Consider the following 24361-nt stretch of genomic DNA (forward strand, 5'->3'; position numbering starts at 1 on the left):
TGCTAATAATCTTTGAAGACTTTTTTCCCCGAAAAACAAAATAGCAAATACCCAGCAGTTTTATAAAGTCCAGTGGAGCTGTGATTTGAGCTTCCTGTAGGTAGATACCCGAGGTGGAGCAGACACATTTTAACGTTTGGTTATTTGACATTTAAGTATAAGAACATTCTGTGACAAGGTGTCCATGTGCAATAATTACTTTTTCTATTTTTGACCAATTATGATATTTTTAATAGTTGAAGTATCTGGAACGACACAAAGCAAGATTTCAGCATTCTTTCCAAGCAGTGAAAAACCAAAGTCCTCGCGTGTCTCAGGGACACCAAGCACTTTACATTGTATTAATGACAATATGGTAAAAAGCTGTCCCTCCAAAGTTCAAGAGATGGGAATGAAAAGCATACGACCCCCATCAACAAATGAATCATTGCTGCCTTTCTCCTCCGATGTGATTTTGAAGTTTGGTAAGTTGCAAACGGAGCTCTAGTTGACTAAAATACTGCTTAGAATTAGACCGTGTACAAACCTGAAATTCTACCCCCCCCCCCCCCCCCCCCCCCAAATAAAAAGCTTTCTATATTGAATTTCAATTTTTAAAAACTGCTACTTTTAGGCTTTTTCCCTTGCCTCCATTTCTCCCTTTTCCAGACAAAGTGTCATATTCTTGCTGTGGCTCAGTGCCTCCACACTCTTGCCTCCGTCTCTCGGATGAGACATTAAGCCAAGTCTGCTCTCTTGGATTAAAAGATACCACGGCACTATTCAAAAAAGAACAGAAGAGTTTTCCCTATGTCCTGGCCAACAACTATCCCCCAACCAATACCTAAAACGGATGATCTGGTCACTTATTTCATTGCTGTTAGTGGGAGCTTGCTGTGTGCAAATTGGCTGCCATGTTTCCTACATTACGACAGCAACTACACTTCAAAAATACTTCATTAGTTGTAAAGCACTCTGGGATGTCCTGAGGTCGTGAAAGGCGCTTTATAAATGCAATTTTTTAAAGCAAACTTACATGCTTGCAAATTGTTCATTCACCTCAATGAAAACCAAAGGGTCCATTTTAAGAAAACCAAGTGAATACCCAGCAGGATTCAGTGGTTTACTGAAAAACACAAGGCGTACAACTCGGGTGAGTTTCGTTTGTTTTTTATGCAAGTTCCATTGCATATTATCTTTAATGCTGACTTTCACAAGTTCAAGGTTTTTTTTTAATAAGTCTGAGACAATATGGTGGCTTTATTTTATGGTGACTTGCCATGGAGGAAGGCTGCTGTATGCTCCTTAATAGAGTAATAGTTTGATGTGTTAATTGGTGGGTTCACAAAATCACAAGATACATAATTACGGATGACGAAGCCATTCAGCCCATCCATCCAGAAAGATCTGATTTTCCGCCAATTGCAGCATGTAAATTGTTTCTTAAACTATGCCAGGGTTTTCACCTCCACTACCCAATCTGGAAGTCCATTCCATGGACCGATCTTTCGGTGAGGAAAAACTTCCTGATGTGAGGTTCCGCTACGGGGTGGGCTGGCTGGCTGTTGTTTACATCATAAGTGGTCACAATTGCAATTTTCTTTATTACAAAGTAATTTTTAAAAAACAGATGTAGGAAAGAGTAAATAATTAAAAGAATTTGCATTTATATAGCGCCATTCTCTTCCTCAGGACATCCCAAAATGCTTTCCAGCCAATGTTGGCCTTAATCAGGAGAATTCACCTGCTCTTCTTTAAAAGTGCCATGGGAACTTCTACATTCGCCTGAACTGGCAGATGTGGCCTCCGTTTAATCCACCTCTGACAGTGCAGCATCCCCTCAGTACTGCACTAAAGTGTCAGCTTATATTATGTGTCACTGTGTCCAAGTCTCTGGTATGGGCTTGAATCCCATGATATTCTGACTGATGCAAGAGTGCTACCAACCAAGCCAGGCTGACTCATTAACTAATTAACTAGTATCTAACTAATTAACTAGTATCAAACATTGATATAAGGGAGAACAACTTAAAAGACTACTGCAATTGGATACATGCATGTACGTGTGTTTCAGGGTTAAAAAATATTGTCGAGTTCAATTATTCATTGCCAACCATTAATGTTCATAATGGCTTAAACAGATTGAAGTACAATCATTTGAAAGCTGCATATATACAGGAAAAAAGTGAAATCTGTTTTATATTACTATAGGGCGAATTGTGATGTAACATCAATAAAAGCTGCTTATTAAAAAGTGCAAAGTTGGTTATTATTTAATGAGCAGCTTTTGTAGTCTAATTTGATGACAATAGTGCTGCCCCATATAGTTTGAGGTTTAATATTCTTGGGCACTTCAAAATTCAGTACTGGCTAACACTATCAGATCAGCATACAGAATGAAACAAGCTATTGGTCACTCTTAGACTCCATGTTTTTCAAACATGAACTCTCCTCAATTAGTACTTATTTTGAAAATCAGATGGTTAAATTTAACTTTTAAAAGCTCATTTGTGCTCTTCTGATTTGTGTTTTTATACTGAGTGTTATTGTCCTTAAATATTCGATTTTGTTTCAGTGGTGTGATTCTCCTTTTTGGAGCTACATTGTTGGAGCCTACACTAATCAGGCACACAGAGTTAAAGGAGGTGGTTGAAGGATATACTGCATTTGTTAACTTCCACCCCATGTCCTGTTGACCTGTAAAACTTGAGCACATGTACCAACATTTGGTCACCTGTTCACCCAAAATTGTCATTGTGTCACTGGTTAATTGCTGTTCTCTTTTAAATAATGGAAACAGCTCTAGACTTGTTTCTGCTATAGCAGATGTTGCATATACTGTAGTATGGGCATTTTAGTGGCCACTATGGCAGATCCAGCAACTGAGTATATCTGTAAATTCTCCAGAAGAGCAAAGATGCCCCTTTATTGAAGTACTTATTTTTTCTGCATTGAATATACTGAAACATGTGACACCAAGACCAGCTAATTTATATGAACTGTAGTTCTTTTTTCCCCAAAAGAAATGTTATAAACTTTGCAACATATTCTGCTAGGTTTCCACTGCATACTTTGCAGAATTGATGCAACAGTGCCATTTAATTGTCAATCCTGTGAATTCACCTGCTGCATGTCTTGCTGGAAGCAGTTGTTGAAGGTTAGACTATCTTTTTAATTTATTTGTTTTAAAAAAAGGAGCCTGATTAGCAATGAAGATTTTGTAATTTTTATATATTTGGTCTACACTGGTTAGCTAAAGCAGTGACCAAATAATCAAATTGGAGAAAATTGACAGTAGGGAAAATGTGGTTACTTAGTGCATGTACAGTCAAAAGCAGATGGGTGGTTTATTTGTGATTTTTCAGTACTATCTGTCTATTCAATTCATGTTAGATAACTGATTATTACAAAAGCATAATTCATGTAAATGCGCTCACTTGGTCCCAATTGGTTTGAAGTTTTTTCTTTTTGTTCTCTGCCAATTTCTACTTTCAGTGGCCCATATTAAGTTGTAACCTGTTCTCAGACCTATGCTTGTTTTCTGAAATCCAGGAATTAGGAAGTGCATAAGAACAGTCTAATGAGGACACTGCCTGTGATAGTTGCTCCATTGGGAGGCTTTGGCCTCTCCTCGTTGCCTTCCCACAACAATGTGACAGATGGAAAATAGAAAAATGCTGAAAGGAAAATAGAAAATTCCTAAATATATAAAGAGAGAGACCTAAATGTTCAAATACATAATTTCCAGAAAGTGCCAAAATAGGTTGATAAACCCATTAAAAAAATACCAGTAGCATTTTGGGTTCATATAGGGGAATAGATTACAAGAGTGGAAAAAAGTAATGACATTTATACAAGGCAATGGTCAGGCCACAATCAGGGATGTTTGGGAACCTAATTATATAAAGATTAAAAGCATATTGTGTGGCGAGTATAGATTCACCACAATCATGCCAGGGAAGAGAAACTAGTTACGAGGAGAGACTTGAGATACTGGGACTATTTCTACTGGAATAGAGAGCCAAGAGGAAATTTAACACAGGCTTTTAAAATTATGAAGGATTTTGATGGTGTGAATAGAGAGAGACTATTTTCTCTAGTTTGGGGGGGGGGGGGGTGACATCAATTTAACATTATCACCAAAGAGTGAGGAAAGAGGTTAAGATAATTCTTTATTACATAGAGGGTTGTTGGAGATGGAATGCTTTGCCACAGGAGGTGGTTGAGCCAGAGGCCATTGCATCTTTTAAGGGAAAGTTGGATAAATATTTCAAACCGGTAGATACAGGACTCTGGAGAAAGAACACGGCAGTGGGGTTATGGATTGCTCAACGAATGGCCAACACAGATCTAATAAGCAAAATGGTCTCCTGTGCTGTAAATTTCTATGGTTCTATGGAAGTCATTGGAGAGTCAAAAATCGAGGCTGCATCCTGTCATACTTCAGCTCTGCCATGCAATCCTTGCATGTTGTTTCCACTTGCTTAGTTCTATTCCCTTTGAAAGTTTCCTGATTACCGTGTACGTATTTCTGTTCTCTGAAATGAGATGGTTATCACCGTGCTACTTTTTAAGCCTGTATGGTATGGAACATGCAGCAAGAGTTGAATCCTACAATCGCCCCATTCATCTGGGAAGTATCTTGCCTGCATATCATTCCCCTTTACTTTCAATGCTCTTTTTGAGTTAAGCAACCAACCAATCATATGAGCAGTCACATTTGTTACCTTTACAATTCACTGGGGACAGAGGCCAGCAGTTTGTTAACAGTTGAGGACCACAGAAACGCAGTCTCAGATTAAATAAAAATGGTTTTGTTATTGCCCAAAAATGTTGAGGGGGGGGGGGATATTTCTCCTCCTGTTGTCCCTAGTTACATGTGAGCAATTTCCTGTTCAAGGTAATTTCCAGTTATTATATCATTTCCATCAGTAGTGTCCCTGATGGAGGGTGTCTTGTACTTTCTTCTTCTTTGATACTATGCTGAAGAGCAGCTCTCTGATTACATTATACAATGGTCTTCCTCTAGAATTGCCCACAGCTAACTAATATTTTACCCATGTTTGTCCTAATTTAAGACATTCTGATATATAATTGTTCTGAATAATTGACCAGTTATATTGATATAAAATATTTATTAACAAACAATTTTGCATAAATTAAAGTCTACTGTTTCACAAAGGTTCTGTGCAGTGATTCAATTGTCATAGAAACATAGAAGATAGGAGCAGGAGTAGGCCATTCGGCCCTTCGAGCCTGCTCCGCCATTCAGTGAGATCATGGCTGATCATTCAAATTCAGTACCCCGTTCCTGCCTTCTCCCCATATCCCTTGATCCCTTTAGCCTTAAGAAATATATCCAACTCTTTCTTGAATATATTTAATGAACTGGCCTCCGCCGCCCTCTGTGGCAGAGAATTCCACAGGTTCACCACTCTCTGGGTGAAGAAATTCCTCCTCATTTCAGTCCTAAATGTCCTACCCCTTATCCTTAGACTATGACCCCTGGTTCTGGACTCCCCGACCATCGAGAACATCCTTCCAGCATCTAGTCTGTCTAGGCCTGACAGAATTTTATAGGTTTCGATGAGATCCCCTCTCAATCTTCTAAACTCCAGTGAGTACAAGCCCAATCGACACAATCTCTCCTCATACGTCATTCCTGCCACCCCAGGTATCAGCCTGGTGAATCTTCGCTGCACTCCTTCCATGGCAAGAACGTCCTTCCTCAGATAAGGCGACCAATACTGCACACAATACTCAAGGTGCGGTCTCACCAAGGCCCTGTACAACTGTAGCAAGACATCCTTGTTCCTGTACTCGAACCCTCTTGCTATGAAGGCCAACATACCATTTGCCGCCTTAACCGCCTGCTGCACCTGCATGCTTACCTTCAGCGACTGGTGCACAAGAACACCCAGGTCTCTTTGCACTTCCCCTTCTCCCAATCTATTGCCATTCAAATAATAGTGTGCCTTCCTGTTTTTGCCACCAAAGTGGATAACCTCACATTTATCCACATTATAGTGCATTTGCCATGTTTCTGCCCAATCACCTAACCTGTCCAAATTGTACTGGAGTTTCATGACATCCTCCTCGCAGCATACCCTCCCACCCAGCTTTGTGTCATCTGCAAATTTGGAGATATTACATCCAATTCCCTCGTCCAGATCATTAATATATATTGTGAACAGCTGGGGTCCTAGGACCGATCCTTGCGGTACCCCACTAGTCACTGCCTGCCACTTGGAAAACGACCCGTTTATTCCAACTCTTTGCTTTCTGTCCGCCAACCAGTTCTCTATCCAAGTCAATACCTTGCCCCCAATCCCATGTGCCTTAATTTTGCACGCTAATCTCTTATGCGGGACCTTATCAAAAGCCTTCTGAAAGTCCAAATACACCACATCCACTGGTTCTCCCTTATCTATTTTACCAGTTACATCCTCAAAAAATTCCAGTAGATTAGTCAAGCATGATTTACCTTTTGTAAATCCATGTTGACTTTGTCCGATCCTGTCACTGCTTTCCAAGTGCTCTGCTATTACATCTTTTATAATGGACTCCAGCATTTTCCCCACTACCGATGTCAGGCTTACCCGTCTATAATTCCCCGCTTTTTCTCTGCCACCTTTTTTGAATAGTGCGGTATCATTAGCTACCCTCCAATCCATGGGTACTGTTCCAGAGTCTATCGAGTTCTGGAAGATGACCAGCAATGCATCTACTGTTTCTAGGGCCACTTCCTTAAGTACCCTGGGATGTAGATTATCAGGCCCTGGGGATTTATCGGCCTTCAGTCCCATCAATTTTCCTAACACCATTTCCCTACAAATACTGATTTCTTTCAGTTCCACCCTTTCATCAGACCCTATGTTCCCCGGTATTTCTGGGAGGTTATTTGTGTCCTCCTTTGTGAAGACAGAACCAAAATATGTATTTAATTGGTCTGCCATTTCTTTGTTCCCCATTATAAATTCCCCTGATTCTGACTGCAGGGGACCTACGCTTGACTTCACCAATCTTTTTCTCTTCACATATCTATAAAAGCTTTTACAGTCAGTTTTTATGTTCTCTGCAAGCTTACTCTCATTCTATTTTCCCTTTCTTAATTAATCCCTTTGTCCTCCTTTGTTGAATCCTGAACTGCTCCCAATCCTCAGGATTATTGCTTTTTCTGGCCAATTTGTATGTCCTCTCCTTGGATCTTATGCTATCCCTAATTTCCCTTGTTACCCACGGTTGAGTCACCTTTTTTGTTTTATTTTTATGCCAAACTGGGATGAACAACTTCTGTAGTTCATCCATTCGGTCTTTGAATGTTTGCCATTGCCTATCCACCGTCAACCCTTTGAGTGCCATTCCCCAATCAATCCTACCCAACTCGCTCCTCAGACCATCGTAGTTTCCTTTATTTAAATTGAGGACCCTTGTTTCTGAGTCAACTACTTCATTCTCCATCTTAATGAAGAATTCGATCATATTATGATCGCTCTGACCCAAGGGGCCTCGTACAACAAGATTGCTAATTAATCCTTTCTCGTTCCATAATACCCAGTCTAAGATGGCCTGATCTCTGGTTGGTTCATCGACATATTGGTCCAGGAAACCATCCCGTAAACACTCCAGGAATTCCTCCTCCACAGTATTGTTACCAATTTGGTTAGCCCAATCTATATGTAGATTAAAGTCCCCCATGATGACTGCTGTGCCCTTATTGCATGCTTCTTTAATTTCCCTTTTAATGCCATCCCCAACCTCCGCCTTACTGTTTGGAGGTCTATATACCACTCCCACTAATGTTTTTTTCCCCTTAGTATTTCTCAATTCTACCCATACAGATTCCACATCATCAGAGCTAATATCCTTCATTACAATTGTGTTAATTCCTTCTTTAACCAGTAATGCTACCCCACCTCCCTTTCCTTTTTGCCTATCTTTCCTGAATATCGAATACCCCTGGATGTTGAGTTCCCAGTCTTGGGCATCCTTGAGCCACGTTTCCGTAATCCCAACCAAATCATATTCGTTTACCTCTATTTGCGCAGCCAATTCATCCACCTTATTACAAATGCTCCTCGCATTAAGACACAAAGCCTTCAGGCTTGTTTTTTTAATGCTCTTAGACCTATTAGAATTATTATTTACTGTGGCCATGTTTGATTTAAACCGTTGATTTCTCTGGCTGCCACTTTTGTTTTTTCTCCTTCCTGTCTTTTTTGCTTTTATCCTTGTTTCCCTTTCCTCTGTCTCCCTGCTCAGGTTCCCAACCCCCTTCCATTTTAGTTTAAACCCTCCCCCACAGCACTAGCAAACAAACCCCCTAGGAGATCGGTTCCAGCCCTGCCCAGGTGCAGACCGTCCGGTTTGAACTGGTCCCACCTCCCCCAGAACCGGTTCCAATGCCCCAGGAACTTGAATCCCTCCCCCTGGCACCATTCCTCTAGCCACGTATTCATCTGAAGTATCCTTCTATTTCTGCTCTGACTAGCACGTGGCACTGGTAGCAATCCTGAGATTACTACCTTTGAGGTCCTATTTTTTAATTTACCTCCTAACTCCCTATATTCCGCTTTTAGGACCTCATCCTGCTTTTTACCTACATCGTTGGTGCCTATATGCACCACGACAACTGGCTGTCCACCCTCCCCTTCCAAGATGTTCTGCAGCCACTCGGAAACATCCTTGACCCTTGCACCAGGGAGGCAACGCACCATCCTGGAGTCTCGTTTGCAGCCGCAGAAACACCTATCTATTCCCCTTACAATTGAATCCCCTATTACTATAGCTCTACCACTCTTTTTCCTCCCATTCTGTGCAGCAGAGCCACCCCTGGTGCCCGGAAGTTGGCTGCTGCTGCCTTCCTCTGATAAGCCATCCCCCCCCAACAGCACTCCAGGTGGTGTATCTGTTGTAGAGGGGGATGGCCACAGGGGACCCCTGCACTACCTGCCTGCGCCTAGTACTCTGCCTGTTGGTCACCCGTTCCCTTTCTTCCTGTCCAACCTCTACCTGTGGTGTGTCCAACTCCCTAAACGTGCTATTCGCGATGTCCCGAGCATCGTGAACGCTCCAGTATGCATCCAATCGCAGCTCCAGCGCCGCAATGCGGTCTGTCAGTAGCTGCAGCTGGGTGCACTTCCTGCACACGTCGTTGTCAGGGACACAGGAAGTGTCCCTGAGTTCCCACATATCGCAGGAGGAGCAGATCACGGGGCTGGGCTGTCCTGCCATGATTTACCCTTTAATTAATTGAGTTTAAATTAAATCAATCAATCCCACTAATTACACTACAGTTAAATAGTTTTACCAACAGTCCCCGCTACACGAGAGAGACCTTAGAAACTAAAAACCAGAGTTAAAGTTTAAAAAAGAGAGAAATACTCACCAACCAAGCACTTACCTGCTTCCTGCTGACGTCACACTTTGATTACTTTTTACCTCTCTCCCCTGCTGCTGAATTGGTCGGGTCTCGCTCCTCGCTGCCGCCGCTTTTAAACTGCCGCCGATGCTGCTCTCTCCCAGGTACAGGTCCAGGCTCTGTGGTCGGGCCTCGCTGCTGCCGCTGCTTTTAAACTGCCGCCGATGCTGCTCTCTCCCAGGTACAGGTCCAGGCTCTCTGGTCGGGCCTCGCTGCTGCCGCCGCTTTTAAACTGCCGCCGATGCTGCTCTCTCCCAGGTACAGGTCCAGGCTCTGTGGTCGGGCCTCGCTGCCACCGCTTTTAAACTGCCGCCGATGCTGCTCTCTCCCAGGTACAGGTCCAGGCTCTCTGGTCGGGCCTCGCTGCCACCGCTTTTAAACTGCCGCCGATGCTGCTCTCTCCCAGGTACAGGTCCAGGCTCTGTGGTCGGGCCTCGCTGCCGCCGCTTTTAAACTGCCGCCGATGCTGCTCTCTCCCAGGTACAGGTCCAGGCTCTGTGGTCGGGCCTCGTTGCCGTCGCTTTTAAACTGCCGCCGATGCTGCTCTCTCCCAGGTACAGGTCCAGCAGAATAAAACTATTCTGAATGAAAAGCAATCTATGATTGGTTAAAACTGAACTCATTTTAGTTCTTTGACTGTAAAGTACAGATATACAATAAAAACTTCCCATTATATTTTATATAAAAAAAACTAAAACGCCTCTATTGCATTTTGCCATTCATGGGTCTAGAAAAATGAACAGGAACAGGAGTAGGCCATTCTGTTTTGAAATACAAAAACTTCTCAAAGATTAACCTAGTTACAACCACATTAATCTTCAGTATCTGGGCTTGGCTAAAAAAAAACTTTGTTTTTTAAACTTGCTCCCACCTCCAAAATGGATGATGAGAAGCTAAGAGATTTTTAAAAATGAAAACCAGGTTAGAAAAAATAAGTAGGTTAGGTAGGACAGAGAGATTGAAAAATACATTTTTAAGTGTTATTTCTATAAGACAAATACAGGAGACTTTGGTTTATCCGGAGGTTGTATGTCCGGAAACCTCGATCTACCGGCAGAAATCAGGAGCCGTTCTGTTAGGTTGTTTTTCTTCTCGTGGCTTTTTTTTCCAACAGTCAGGCTTTGGAAAGTCTCTCTGAAGCTGTTGCTAAGCTACAGAGACGCTTCCAAGGTACGGGCCGACTGTTTGAAGCTGTTGCTAAGCAACAGTGTTTGTGTATGCTTCAACATTAACTTTGTATGTCCGGCAGTTTTGATAGATCGGCAACAGCTCGGTCCCGTCAGTGCCGGATATAACAAAGTTTCCCATATTACTTTAGTAAGGCTATTCTGACATTGGAATACCTTTTTTTACTCTAATTATTGTGGTTATTTCACACTGTCATGTAAGCTGAACAAAATTGCACGGTCCAAAGAGACTCATTCCCATGAACCGGTCAGATTCAAAATATAAATATGTATTAAAATGCGGCACCATTTCCAAACACTTCATTGTCCTATCATCTTTCCAGAAAAATAAAAAGTGCCCACAGTGCAAAGAAACCACCAACAGAAGATACTTGAGGCAAGTTTTCTTTTGGACAGCTGATGCACGGCCTGCGTATGAAGTGATGGGCAGTCTCTTCACAAAGGACATTCTTGATTGATCTTGTGTTCTGCATAAATAATATCAAGGAAATGACTGTGATTTCTCCATAAAATACAGTATTTTATTTAGGCATAAACTATCCTATTTAAACTTGTTTTGTAAGTCAATGTCAAAATGTCTGACAGTAACTTTTTGAACTAATTGTACACTTTATTTCAAGGAGATTTCGATTTTTGTAACTGACCGCTTCATTGAGAGTATGTGAATAAAAATATTTTGACAAACTGGGTGATTTCTCATTGGATTCATAGACATAAATATGAGAAAAGAGATGTTCTCTTTCAGGTGGGTAGAAAGAAAGAATATATGTAAAAGGGCAGATAAAGATCAGCAAGTCCATTAATCCTGTCCTATCCTGTTATGGTTTGGCACATCCATCACCTTCGTTTCCCCTTTCCTTCCCCCCCCCGCAACCTCACAGACAGACACACAAACTCCCATGGAGTGCCAGAGCATGGAATGAGTGGAAGGCTGGATGAGGGGTGGGGGTGGAGGTGGAGAACATAAGAAATAGGAGCAGGAGTAGGCCCTTTGAGCCCACTCTGCCATTCAGTGAGATCATAGCTGATCTATCTCAATTCCGCCTTCTCGCACTATCCCTATATCCCTTGAAAGCCTTAGTATCCAAAAATCTTATCGATCTCTGCCTTGAATATACTCACCGACTGAGCCTCCACAACCGTTTGGGGTAGAGAATTCCGAAGATTCACAACCCTTTTGAGTGATGAAATTTCTCCCCATAGAGTCATAACGGCACAGAAGGAGGCCATTTGGCCCATTGAGTCCGTGCCAGCTCTGTAGAGCAATCCAGTCAGTCCCATTCCCCTGCTCTATCCCTGTAGCCCTGCAAGTTTATTTCCCTCAAGTGCCTATCCAGTCTCCCTTTGAAAACATTGCATGTCTCCACTTCTACCACTTCAGCAGCGAGTTCCAGGTCCTAACCACTCACTGTAAAAAAAAGTTTTTCCTCACATCACCCCTGTATCTCTTGCCCAAAACCTTAAATCTGTGTCCCCTAGTCCTTGTACCATCAATTAGTGGGATCAGCCTTTCCCCATCTAGCCTATCCAAACCCATCTTAATCTTGTACACATCTATCAAATCACCCCTCAACCTTCTTTGCTCTAATGAAAACAAATCCAGCTTCTCCAACCTGTCCTTGTAGCTAAGATCCCCCATCCCCGGAACCATTCTGGTAAATCTCCTCTGCACCCTCTCAAGGGCCTTCACATCCTTCCTAACGTGTGGTGACCAGAACTGGACGCATTACTCCAGTTGTGGCCTAACCAGTGCTTTATAAAGGTTCAGCATAACTTCTCTATTTTTGTACTCAATAGCTCTTATTTATGAAGCCCAAAATCCTATATGGTTTACTAACCACTCTCTCAATATGTCTTGCCACCTTCAGGAACCTATGCACATTAACTCCCAGGTCCCTCTGCCCCTGCACACTCTTTAAAACTGTGCCATTAAGTGTATATTGCATCTCCCTGTTCCTTCTGCCAAAATGCATCACCTCACACTTCTCTGTATTAAATTCCATCTGCCACTTATCTGCCCATTCTGCTCGCCTTTCTATGTCGTGTTGCAGTCGATTGGTATCATCCTCACTGTTTGCCACACCCCAAGTTTGGTGTCATCAGCAAATTTAGAAATTCTACTCTCTTCCAATATCCAGGTCATTTATATATATCAAAAAAAGCAGTAACCCCAGCACTGACCCTTGGGGAACACCACTGTCTACCATGCTCCAGTCTGAAAAACAGCCATTTACCACAACTCGCTGTTTTCTGTCCTTAAGCCAATTCCCTATCCAAGCTGCCACTGACCCACCTATTCCTTGAGCCTCAATTTTGTTAACCAATCTTCTATGTGGTACTTTGTCAAACGCCTTCCGAAAATCCATGTAGACAACATTGCATTCCCTTCATCAATCCTCCCTGTTACTTCATCAAAAAATTCAATTAGATTAGTCTAACATGATCTGCCTTTTACAAATCCATATTGGCTCTCAATTAGCTTAAACCTCTCCAAGTGCCCATTAATTTTTTCCTTGATTATGGTTTCTAAAATTTTACCCACCACTGATGTTAAACTAACCGGCCTGTAGTTACTAGGATTGTCCTGGCACCCTTTCTTGAACAATGGTGTCACATTTGCCACTTTCCAATCCTCGGGCACCTCCCCACATCTAGGGAAGATTGGAAAATTATGGCAAGCCCTTCCACTATCCCCTCCCCCAATTCCCTAAGCAGCCTTGGATGCAAGCCATCTGGACCAGGCGACTTGTCCACTTTAAGCATACCCAGTCTTTCTAGTACATCTATCAATTTTCACCCCTTCCATTGCTTCTACTGATATTTTGTCAGTAAACACCGATACAAAGTACTCATTGAGTATTCTAGCCTTGCCCTGCGCCTCTAAGCATATATCACCTTCTTTGTCCCTAATAGGCCCACCCTGCCTCTTACTACCCGCTTACTATTTACATGCCGGTAGAAGATTCGCCCTTAACTACCTGATTTCCTCTCTTGGTCGTCTATATTTATAGTTATTTTGGTGGGCTGGTGATTACCTGGTGTCAATCATTTGTTCCCCATCTATTGTCCAATTACAAGGGAGAGGCTACCTGTGACCTCCCCCTCCCAGCCTCATGAGGTCATTTTCCTCATCTCTGTTCTAAAGGTCTTGTTGCCCTCTTGTAGACAGCTTGTTTATCCTACAACGCCTTGCTGCATCCCGTAGCGGGCCTAGTTATGCCCACTCGTAGGCCTGATTTTGTGTTCTGACCTCGTAATTCAGCTCTCTGTACAGCTATTTTTCTGACATGACTGGAATCTTTGTGTGTCATCAACTTAGGCAAACTGCTGATCTAGGGAACCTGTGGATTTCTTTCAATCCACGATTTCTTACGAGGCATATGTTGAACCCCCCCCCCCCGATGTAAATTGGTGATGCATCATGTTCTCCAAAATAACTTGACACATCGATCTGGTAATGACTTAGAGTTGGTGAAACTGCAGTGTTATACATTAGTACAGATGACAAAGCACATTTATGCATTTTAACCCCTTTCACAGAAACCTATGATTGCCCCATCAGAGCATCTAACTGGCTGTTGAAGAATTCTAAAGGTTCTGCCTCCGCTACTCTACCTGGAAAACCATTACAGGTATTTGTGGGAACAAGGGTTCACACTACTTGGGTACCTCGCTATTTCTGGGTTGTCTGAGACCAGTGCACGATGAGTTAAAACAGCTTTCTGCTGAGCATGGGTTATAAATTGGGTAAGACGGTTTTAAAGTAAGGATAGTTTCTCAGGAAAGGAAAATAGTAGAATGCGTCAGTCAGCCAAATCCGTAATGGTCTGGACTGTGCAGCTCGATCTTGTATTTATAGTAACAAAATAGGTGTGAAGTGTTTTGTTACAGCAATAAAACAATTAGAACAGTTAAGTAAATAAAAAAATGCTGGAGATACTCAGCAGGTGAGACAGCATCTTTGAAGAGCGAAACAGAGTTAACGTTTCAGCTCGACCTTTCGTCAGAACTGGAAAAAAGCAGGAAAGGGAACAGATTTTTAAGCAAGTGTAGGAGCTGAGAAAGGGGGGTGATGAAAGAACAAAAGGGAAGGTCTGTGATAGGATAGAAGGCAGGAGAGGTTAAACATTGAGATATTCAAGGCAAAAGGAGATGGTAATGGGACAGGTTAAGAAACAAAAGATGGCTCTAGATGAAGTGTAAAGCTGCCCCGTGGGAGAGAAGAAAAAACACAAACAAAAAAAAGTGTGGAAAAGAAATATATATGATGGGGGCCGAGGTTATGATCTGCAATTGTTGAACTCTATGTTGAGTCCAGAAGGCTATTGTGGTTCCGGGAGGGAGAGGAAGGGGTGAGGGCAGAAGTGCGGGAGAACATAACATAAAAAGTAGGAGCAGGAGTAGGCCATTCGAGCCTGGTCCGCCATTCAATGAGATCATGGCTGATCTTCTGCCTCAATTCCATTCACCGGCCTTATCGCCATATCCCTTGATACCCTTACTAGTCAGAAACCTATCGACTTCTGCTTTGATTATACCCAATGACTGAGCCTCCACAGCCCTCTGGGGTAGAGAATTCCAAAGCTTCACCACCCTCTGTGTGAAGAAATTTCTTCTCAGTCCTGAATGGCCTACCCTTTACCCTGAGGCTGTGGCCCCTGGTTCTAGACTCCCCAGCCAAGGGAAACATTCTCCCAGCATCCACCCTATCAAGCCCTGTAATAATTTTGTATGCTTCAATGAGAGCCCCTCTCATTCTTCTGAATTCAAGAGAATACAGGCCTAGTTTACTCAATCTCTTCTCATATGACAGTCCCGCCATCCCAGGAATCAGTCTCGTGAACCTTCGTTGCACTCCCTCTATGGCAAGTATATCCTTCCTTAGGTAAGGAGACCAAAATTGTACATAGTGCTCCAGGTGTGGTCTCACCAAGGCCCTATATAATTGGAGTAAGACTTCTTTACTCCTGTACTCAAATTCTCTTATAATTATCCCAGCATACCATTTGCCTTCCTAATGGCTTGCTGCACCTGCACATTCACTTTCAGTGACTCATGTACAAGGACACCCAGGTCCCTTTGAGCACCTGCATTCCCCAATCTTTCACCATTTAGGAAATACTCTGCCTTTCTGTTTTTTCTACCAAAGTGGATAACTTCATATTTATCCATATTATAATCCATCTGCCATGTTCTCGCCCACTCACTGAGCCTGTCGCGATTCCCTTGAAGCCTCTTTACATCCTCTTCGCAACTGACACTGCCACCTAGCTTTGTGACATCAGCAAATTTGGGAATGTTACATTTAGTCCCCTCATCCAAATCATTGAGATAGATTGTAAATAACCTCCCTGCTCTTATATTCTATGCCTCAGCTAATGAAGGCAAGTATCCCATATGCCTTTTTAACCATCTTATCTACCTGTCCTGCTGTCTTCAGGGATCTATGTACATGCACACCAAGATCCCTCTGATCCTCTGTCCTTCCTAGGGTCCTACCATTCATTGTGTATTCCCTTGCCTCGTTAGTCCTCCCAAAATGCATCACCTCACACTTTTCAGGGTTAAATTCCATTTACCACTGTTCTGCCCATCTAATCAACCCGTCTATATCGTCCTGTAGCCTGAGGTTAACAGACAGAAAACAGAGTCGGAATTAACACATCATTTTTGGGTTGGCGGGCTGTAACTAGTGGGACAGCACAAGGATCAGTGTTTGGGCCTCAGCTATTTACAATCTATATCAATGATTTAGATGAGGGGACAGAGTGTGATGTATCCAAGTTTGCTGATGATACAAAGCTAGGTAGGAAAGTAAGCTATGAGGAGGATGCAAAGAGGCTACAAAGGGATATAGACAGGTTAAGTTGAAGGGATAATTACTAGTTCTAGCCCCTTTAGGGCTACCCCAGATCAGCGTATTCCCCAGACGTTCACTTTTAACTAAAGTTTGAGGTAGCTGAATCCTAAAGATGCTTAATTGGGTCTAAAGGTCCAGACTATCTCCCCTTAAAGGAAAGGAACAACCTGAAAATGTTACCGTCCTCCAGATAGCATTTTTAATAAGTTTAGCTAGACTGTAACGTTCCGGATATTATGAGGGTCCGGAAAACTCCCCCAGAATTCTGCAACTCCTCACCAAAGAACGTACAGAGATTGAGTTTGTGAGTTTGATACAGAAGTACTATGAGACAATTCTAAAAATATATAGATTTATTAAAGAACCGACATGTAATTTACAGTTCCAAATACAAAAAGCTTACAATTCTTATTATCAGAGATCCTTATTCTCAAATCTTAACTTTGTTACATTTTTACATTTCTTAGTCTTATTCCAGGATATCCACCAAAATCAAATAAAATGCCGTTGATCCCCAAGACTCAGAGTTGTAGACTTAGAGCTTGCCGCTGAAGCTGAGAATCGCTTTGCCCCTTCAAGCGAATCTATCTTCCCATTTGAAAGTTCAATTTTTATACCCTTTCTCAGTGGTATTTCCTTTGAAGTTTTCTGCTGATGTAAGCTAATTATCTCTAGTCATTTTTCTGCTGGCCCCTGCTATTCTTAGTTAGTTCAGCTGGTAGTAATGCAGACTCATGTCTCTCCTTTAGGTGTTCGAATGTAACAGCAGGTGCATTTATTTGATGTAATTCTTACCAAAGTCTTCTATTTGTGTCTTTTTACGACGTGTAAATTAAAAACACCTCAACCGGGTGCACCATTGTCTTCTTAGTTACCTCAACTGGTTGTAACACAAACTCATGTCTCCTAGGTGTTCCAAGTTCAACACAAAAACAATGTGACGGCTGGTGCCTCCCCCACTTGATGCCATTCCCACAAAGGCATATGTTTCTTAATTATCTGTGTTTGTTTACAAAGTGTAATTATAACACCTTAACAGAGTATACCATTGTGTTCTGTCCAAGGCTTCAGACTTTCAGGAACCTCCAACCTCCTGTTTCAATAAGGCTATTGATTCAGTGTCAACAAATTATCTTATCTCAATAGCTTGTATGCTGTTTACAGCTTCTCCATTGTTAGGTTTTTAGATTTTTAAGCCCAGTATGTCATGTTTTAATAAAGTCAGAATTCTTTTATAGAATGATGTATTTTTCTGAATAGGTATATTGCTTATTCCTTCACAAAGTGAGTGGACAAAAATGTGGCAGATGGAATGTAATGTGGAGAAATGTGAAGTCATCCACTTTGCTAGGAAAAATAGAAAAGCAGAATAATTTTTAAAAGGTTAGACACTGGGAAATGTTAGTATTCAGAGGGTCCTGGGTGTCCCTGTATACACATTCCAGAAAGTTAACATGCAGGTACAGCAAGCAATTAGGAAAGCAAATGGTATGTTAGCCTTTATTACAAAGAGATTTGAGTACAAGAGTAAAGATGTCTTACTGCAATTATATGGGGCCCTGGTGAGACTACACCTGGGGTATTGTGTACAGTCTTGGTCTCCTTACCTAAGGAAAGATATACTTACCTTAGGAGGAGTGTAACAAAGGTTCACTATACTGATTCCTGAAATGAGGGATTGTCCTATGAGGAGAGATTGAGTAGACTACACCTATATTCCCAAGAGTTTAGAAGAATGAGAGGTGATCTCACTGAAACGTATAAAATTTTTAAGGGGCTTGACAGGGTAGATGCTGGGAGGGTGTTTTCCCTGGCTGCGGAGTATAGAACTAGGGGTCACAGTCTCAGAAAAAGGCGTGGCCATTTAGGACTAATATAATAATAGGGTAATAATACTAGGGGATTTCAACTTCCCCAATGTTAACTGGGATAGTCAGAGTGTGAAAGGCTTAGAGGGTGCAGAATTCTTAAAGTGCATCCAGGAGAGCTTTTTGAGCCAGCATGTAGAAAGTCCTACAAGAGAGGGGGCGGTACTGGACCTAATTCTAGGGAATGTAGCCGGGCAAGTGGTAAAAGTGTCAGTAGGAGAACATCTTGGTGACAGTGACCATAATTCGGTGAGATTTAAGGTAGTCATGAAAAAGGACAAACATGGACCGGAAATAAAGGTTCTAAATTGGGGGAAGGCCGATTTTAATGATAGGGCAGGATTTGGCCAAAGTGGACTGGGATCAGCTACTTGTAGGAAAATCCACATCAGAGCAGTGGGAGTCTTTCAGAAAGGAAATAGAGAAACACCAACATGTTCCCGTAAAGGTCAAGGGTGGGACCAACAAGCCCAGGGAACCCTGGATGTCAAGGGATATACAAGAATGGATTAGGAAAAAAAGGGAGGCTTTTGGCAGATACAAAGGACTAAAAACAGTGGAAGCCCTAGAAGAGTATAGAAAGTGTAGGGGGGTACTTAAAAAAGAAATTAGGAGAGCGAAGAGGGGGCATGAAAAAACACTGGGGGGCAAAATAAAGGAAAATCCCACGGTGTTTTATAAGTATATTAAGGGCAAGAGGAGAAACTTCTTCACTCAGAGGGTAGTAAATCTATGGAATTTGCTACCTCAGAGAGCTGTGGAAGCTGCAACATTAAATAAATTTAAAACGGAGATAGACAATTTCCTAGCTGATAAGGGAATTAGGGGTTACGGGGAGCGGGCAGGGAAGTGGACGTGAGTCTAGGTTCGGATCAGCCATGATCCTATTGAATGGTGGAGCAGGCCCGAGGGGCCGTATGGCCTACTCCTGCTCCTACTTCTTATGTTCTTATAACCAGGGAAAGAGTAGGGCCCATTGGGGACCAAAGTGGCAGTGTGTGTAGAACCGGAAGATGTGGGTGAGGTTTTAAATGAATATTTTGCATCTGTGTTCACTATGGAGAAGGATGATGTAGGCATAGAAATCAGGCAGGGGGATTGTGATATACTTGAACAAATTAGTATTGAGAGGGAGGAGGTACTAGTGGTTTTAGTGGGCTTAAAAGTGGATAAATCCCCAAGCCCAGATGAGATGTATCCCAGGCTGCTGTGTGAGGCAAGGGAGGAGATTGCAGGGGCTCTGACACAAATTTTCAGATCCTCTCTGGCCACAGGGGAGGTGCCAGAGGACTGGAGGACAGCTAATGTAGTATCATTATTCAAGAAGGGTAGTAGGGATAAACCAGGGAATTACAGGCCAGTGAGCCTAACATCAGTGGTATGGAAATTATTGGAAAAAATTCTGAGGGACAGAATTAGTCTCTACTTGGAGAGGCAAGGATTATTCAAGGATAGTCAGCATGGCTTTGTCAGGGGGTGATCATGTCTAAACAATTTGATTGAATTTTTCGAGGGGGTGCCTAGGTGCGTGGATGAGGGTAGTGCAGTTGATGTAGTCTACATGGACTTCAGTAATGCTTTTGACAAAGCCCCGCATGGGAGACTGGTCAAGAAGGTAAGAGCCCATAGGATCCAGGGCAATTTGGCACATTGGATCCAAAATTGGCTTAGTGGCAGGAGGCAGTGGGTGATGGTCGAAGGTTGTTTTTGTGACTGGAAGCCTGTGTCCAGTGGTGTGCCGTAGGGATCGGTGTTGGGTTCTTTGCTGTTTGTAATGTACATTAATGATTTAGATATGAATGTAGGAGGTATGATCAGTAAGTTCGCAGATGACACAAAAATTGGTGGAGTGGTAAATAGCGAGGAGGGAAGCCTCAGGCTACAGGACAATATAGACGGGTTGGTCAGATGGGCAGAACAGTGGCAAATGGAATTTAACCCTGAAAAGTGTGAGGTAATGCATTTTGGGAGGACTAACAAGGCAAGGGAATACACAATGAATGGTAGGACCCTAGGAAGGACAGAGGATCAGAGGGACCTTGGTGTGCATGTACATAGATCCCTGAAGGCAGCAGGACAGGTAGATAAGGTGGTTAAAAAGGCATATGGGATACTTGCCTTCATTAGCCAAGGCATAGAATATAAGAGCAGGGAGGTTATGATGAAACTGTACAAAATGCTAGTTAGGCCACAGCTGGAATACTGTGTGCAGTTCTGGTCGTCACACTATAGGAAGGATGTGATTGCATTGGAGAGGGTGCAGAGGAGATTCACCAGGATGTTACCTGGGCTGGAGCGCTTCAGCTATGAAGAGAGACTGGACAGGCTGGGGTTGTTTTCCTTAGAGCAGAGAAGACTGAGGGGGGACCTGATTGAGGTGTACAAAATTATGAGGGGCATAGATAGGGTAGATAGAAAGGAACTTTTCCCCTTAGTAGAGGGGTCAATAACCAGGGGGCATAGTTTCAAGGTAAGGGGCAGGAGGTTTAGAGGGGATTTGAGGAAAAACTTTTTCACCCAGAGGGTGGTTGGAATCTGGAACTCACTGCCTGAAAGGGTGGTAGAGGCAGAAACCCTCACAACATTCAAGAAGCATTTGGATGAGCACTTGAAATGCCATAGCATACAAGGCTATGGACCAAATGCTGGAAAATGGGATTAGATTAGACAGGGCTTGATGGCCAGCGTGGACGCGATGGGCCGAAGGGCCTCTTTCTGTGCTGTATGACTATGAATATGACTCTATGGGGACTGAGATGAGAAATTTCTTCACTCAAAGGGTTGTGAATCTTTGGAATTCTCTACCCCAGAGGGCTGTGGATGCTCAATCGTTTGAGTATATTCAAGACAGAAATCAATAGATTTTTGAATACTAAGGGAATCAAGGGATATGGGGATAGTGCAGGAAAGTGGAGATGAGGTAGAAAATCAGCCATGATCTTATTGAATGGCGGAGCAGGCCCGAAGGGCAAATGGCCAACTCCTGTTCCTATTTCTTATAACTGTTGGGCACTTATCCCTGCTGGGCACTTATACTTATTTATCAGTCAATCCAGGGAGTTTTACTGCAAATAATTGACTTGGTTGAGTCATTCACCTTCTTACTAAGAACATGACCTAAAGTAGAGGTATTGATATACCGAAATTGAATTTCTGACATTTAGTATTTTTTTTATATGTCAACTAAATGAATTACAACCATAACTATGATTCAGCCAGCAGATGTCACAACTTGCCTAGTAATGCCTGATGTAACACTGGGTGTGGAGGGAAAATAACGTGATCCTCCCAATTGTTTACGCACAAAATATAAACAAAGAAAAAGGACAAGAAAATGCCAAGCAACCCATCAAAGTTCATCCCTATGGTAACCTAACTCTCCGGCATCAAACTATATTTTCAATACCTCCAATGTTTTTGCCTCTTATTACCCAGCCTATGTATTCCAAATATTTATCACTATGCTTTTCCTGATATCTATTTATATGTATTTTTCATTAATTTAAACTAATATTCTCTGGGCTTACTTTGGTAATTCCTTGGCTGTTGATCACTTTGAGACTTCCTGAAGACGTAATAAGGTACTATATAAATGCAAATTCTTTTATTTTGAAATAGTCTTCTGGGTTTATCTAAACTATCAATTGGACGCAATCACTGTCTGTCAGCATCACCCTTCCTGTGTAACACTTCGGTGTCAAACTTTTTGAATGGCTAAATTAAAAAATACCAACAAATCAGAACTCTTTTTTTTTCAATTTCAATTTTATTTATCACATAACTAAATACAAGAAGTGAAATCTAGTCAGTGAAATGTTTTTTTCTTGACGAGCCGAGAGCACCAAGCAGCAAGAACACTTAGCTGCCTGGTACGCAACTATGTGTGATGGGGAAAATCGACCCATGAAAAGACAGAAATGGAACCGATCCTTTTGTTCACCATCTTTGTCACAAAGTAGAGAACTTAACATTTAAAAATGAGATATGGAACATAATAAATAAGTCAAAATTATATAATTGATAACATTAAACTAATATACACAGTTAGTTGTCGTATATTTCAATTGTCAAATTTCCCCAGCCCATTTTTCTTACCCCTGTGAGAAGCCCGGGCCTTGATTTTTCACTTTCACCACTCTTCTGTTAACTTCCCTACTAGTTTCTCAGTTTTCTCCCCAGTTAAGTGGATCTATTGTCCAATGATCTCTATTTCAGCCACCAGCAAATCTACCAGACCCATTTTTAGAATAAAATTTCATAATATTCTTCCCACCACCCTTTTTTCCCTTTTCTACCCAGACAGCCACCTAATCATTCCAATCACTTGTGCGCAACCTTCAAGCCATGCATCTGCAGTCGACCCCAAACACAACAGCAGAAAATGCAGTCATCAGAGCAGATGGAAATAAAATAAATACAAAAAAAAAGGCAAAAGCACTTCAAAATAAAACAAAAATGAAAAGTAGAAGAAGTTGTTTTCAAAAAAGGGAACTCTGGGAGGACGGAGTCCTTTGATGTAAGCTGCAGAGGGCATCACTGAATCCCTCCAAATGAGGACACAGCCATTTTAAAAGTCGCACACACTAGAGAATCTAGGTCACCACCTTGTCATCAGATCTGTGCTTTCTACATTACTACAGTGACTACATTTCAATAGTAGTTCATTGGCTATAAAGTACTTTATGATATCCTGAGGTTGTGAAAGGTGCAATATAAATTAAAGATTTTCTTTCTGTAAGGACAAACCATTGCCAACTACACCCCTACAACAATTCATTCTACAGCTCTCCCGACTCGTCTTAAGCAGCGCCATAGGAGATCTACCAGTATTGAGGGTTGTGGCTTTCTCTCTACAGCTTGAGCTTCTTTCCTCATGGCTCATCCCCTTTACTTTGGGATCAATTGTGTTCATGTTCCCTGTACTCTTCCCAGTGCATTGTATTTTTTATGGCAAGCTATGCAAAACTGAAGAGAACAGTTAATTTCTCTTGATTTGAAGTTGTTTAATTCAAATAATTCTGTTAATTTGTCTTTCTTTGTACAAAATGATTGTTGTGCTGTTTTGTTTTTGTTTAATTTGATTTCTGGATAACTCAAATGTTTTTTGAGCTAAGAATGACTTTGAATTAGCAGGGATAGACTGTAACCAAAGGATGCAGTTATCCTGCCACATTTGCTTCAATGCAAAATTGTTTCTGCTGCACATGAACATGAAAGTAGCACCATAATTCTAGAATTAGGCTACAATCTGACTCTAGGTTGCAATAGAACGCAATGAAACCAAAGTGCGAGACCACCCCCCCCCTCCCCTTTTACAGGAAAGCGGTCACCCAATCTGCGTTTGGTCTCCCCAATGTAGAGGAGACCACATCGTGAGCAGCGAATACAGTATACTAAATTGAAAGAAGTACAAGTAAATCGCTGTTTCACCTGGAAGGAGTGTTTGGGGCCCTGGATAATGGGAATGAAGGAAGTGAAAGGACAGGTGTTGCATCTCCTGTGCTTGCATGCTAAAGTGCTCAACGTAAACTCGAGGAACAGCACCTCATCTTCCGATTAGGCACTTTGCAGCCTTCCGGACTCAATATCGAGTTCAACAATTTCAGATCATAACCTCGGCCCCTATTACATTTTTACTTATAATTTTTTTCCCACCCCTTTGTTTTGGATCTTCCCTCCCCCCCCTTTCCTTTTTTTTCTCCCACATGGCAGCTGTCTCTCTCTCTGCCAGTACACTTCACACCTAATCTTGCCCTCTTTTGTCTCCACTGTCCTATTACCATCTCGTCTGGTTTTGAATACCTCCTAATGTCTCTTTTACTTCTTTTGTTCTATCGCAGCCCTGCCTTCGATCTATTTTATTTCCTTTCCAGTTTGAAAAAGGATTAGACCCGAAACATCACTCTAATTTCTCTCCACAGGTGTTGCCTGGCCTGCTGAGTTTTTCCAGCATTTTCTGTTGTTATTTAAGAAACATAGTTTGTTCCTGCGCCTGTTTGCACCAGCCGTAAAGTTTTGCAGCGTAATTAATGTGCAGTTGGTGGGC

At 42.1% G+C, this 24361-nt stretch overlaps 1 protein-coding gene across 5 annotated transcripts in view; it reads left to right on the forward strand.

The window, feature by feature from the left end:
* The window catches only part of rtel1 (regulator of telomere elongation helicase 1), a 145581-nt gene extending 134309 nt beyond the window's left edge, over positions 1–11272 (forward strand). For 3 of the 5 annotated variants that reach the window (XM_086005347.1, XM_086005346.1, XM_086005348.1), the window contains exons 35-37: positions 237–464; positions 3036–3136; positions 10911–11272. In XM_086005347.1, the coding sequence (XP_085861473.1) occupies positions 237–464; positions 3036–3136; positions 10911–11045 (464 nt within the window). In that variant the 3' untranslated portion in view covers positions 11046–11272. The remainder of the gene's footprint in view (positions 1–236; positions 465–3035; positions 3137–10910) is intronic. The other 2 variants (XM_086005349.1, XM_086005350.1) reach the window with 2 other exon arrangements.
* The last annotated feature ends 13089 nt before the right edge of the window (positions 11273–24361 follow it).

The sequence above is a fragment of the Somniosus microcephalus genome, chromosome 13 (genome assembly GCF_052327205.1).
Source record: "Somniosus microcephalus isolate GS21.2 chromosome 13, FLI_Smic_1.0, whole genome shotgun sequence".
Classification (NCBI taxonomy): Eukaryota; Metazoa; Chordata; class Chondrichthyes; order Squaliformes; family Somniosidae; genus Somniosus; species Somniosus microcephalus.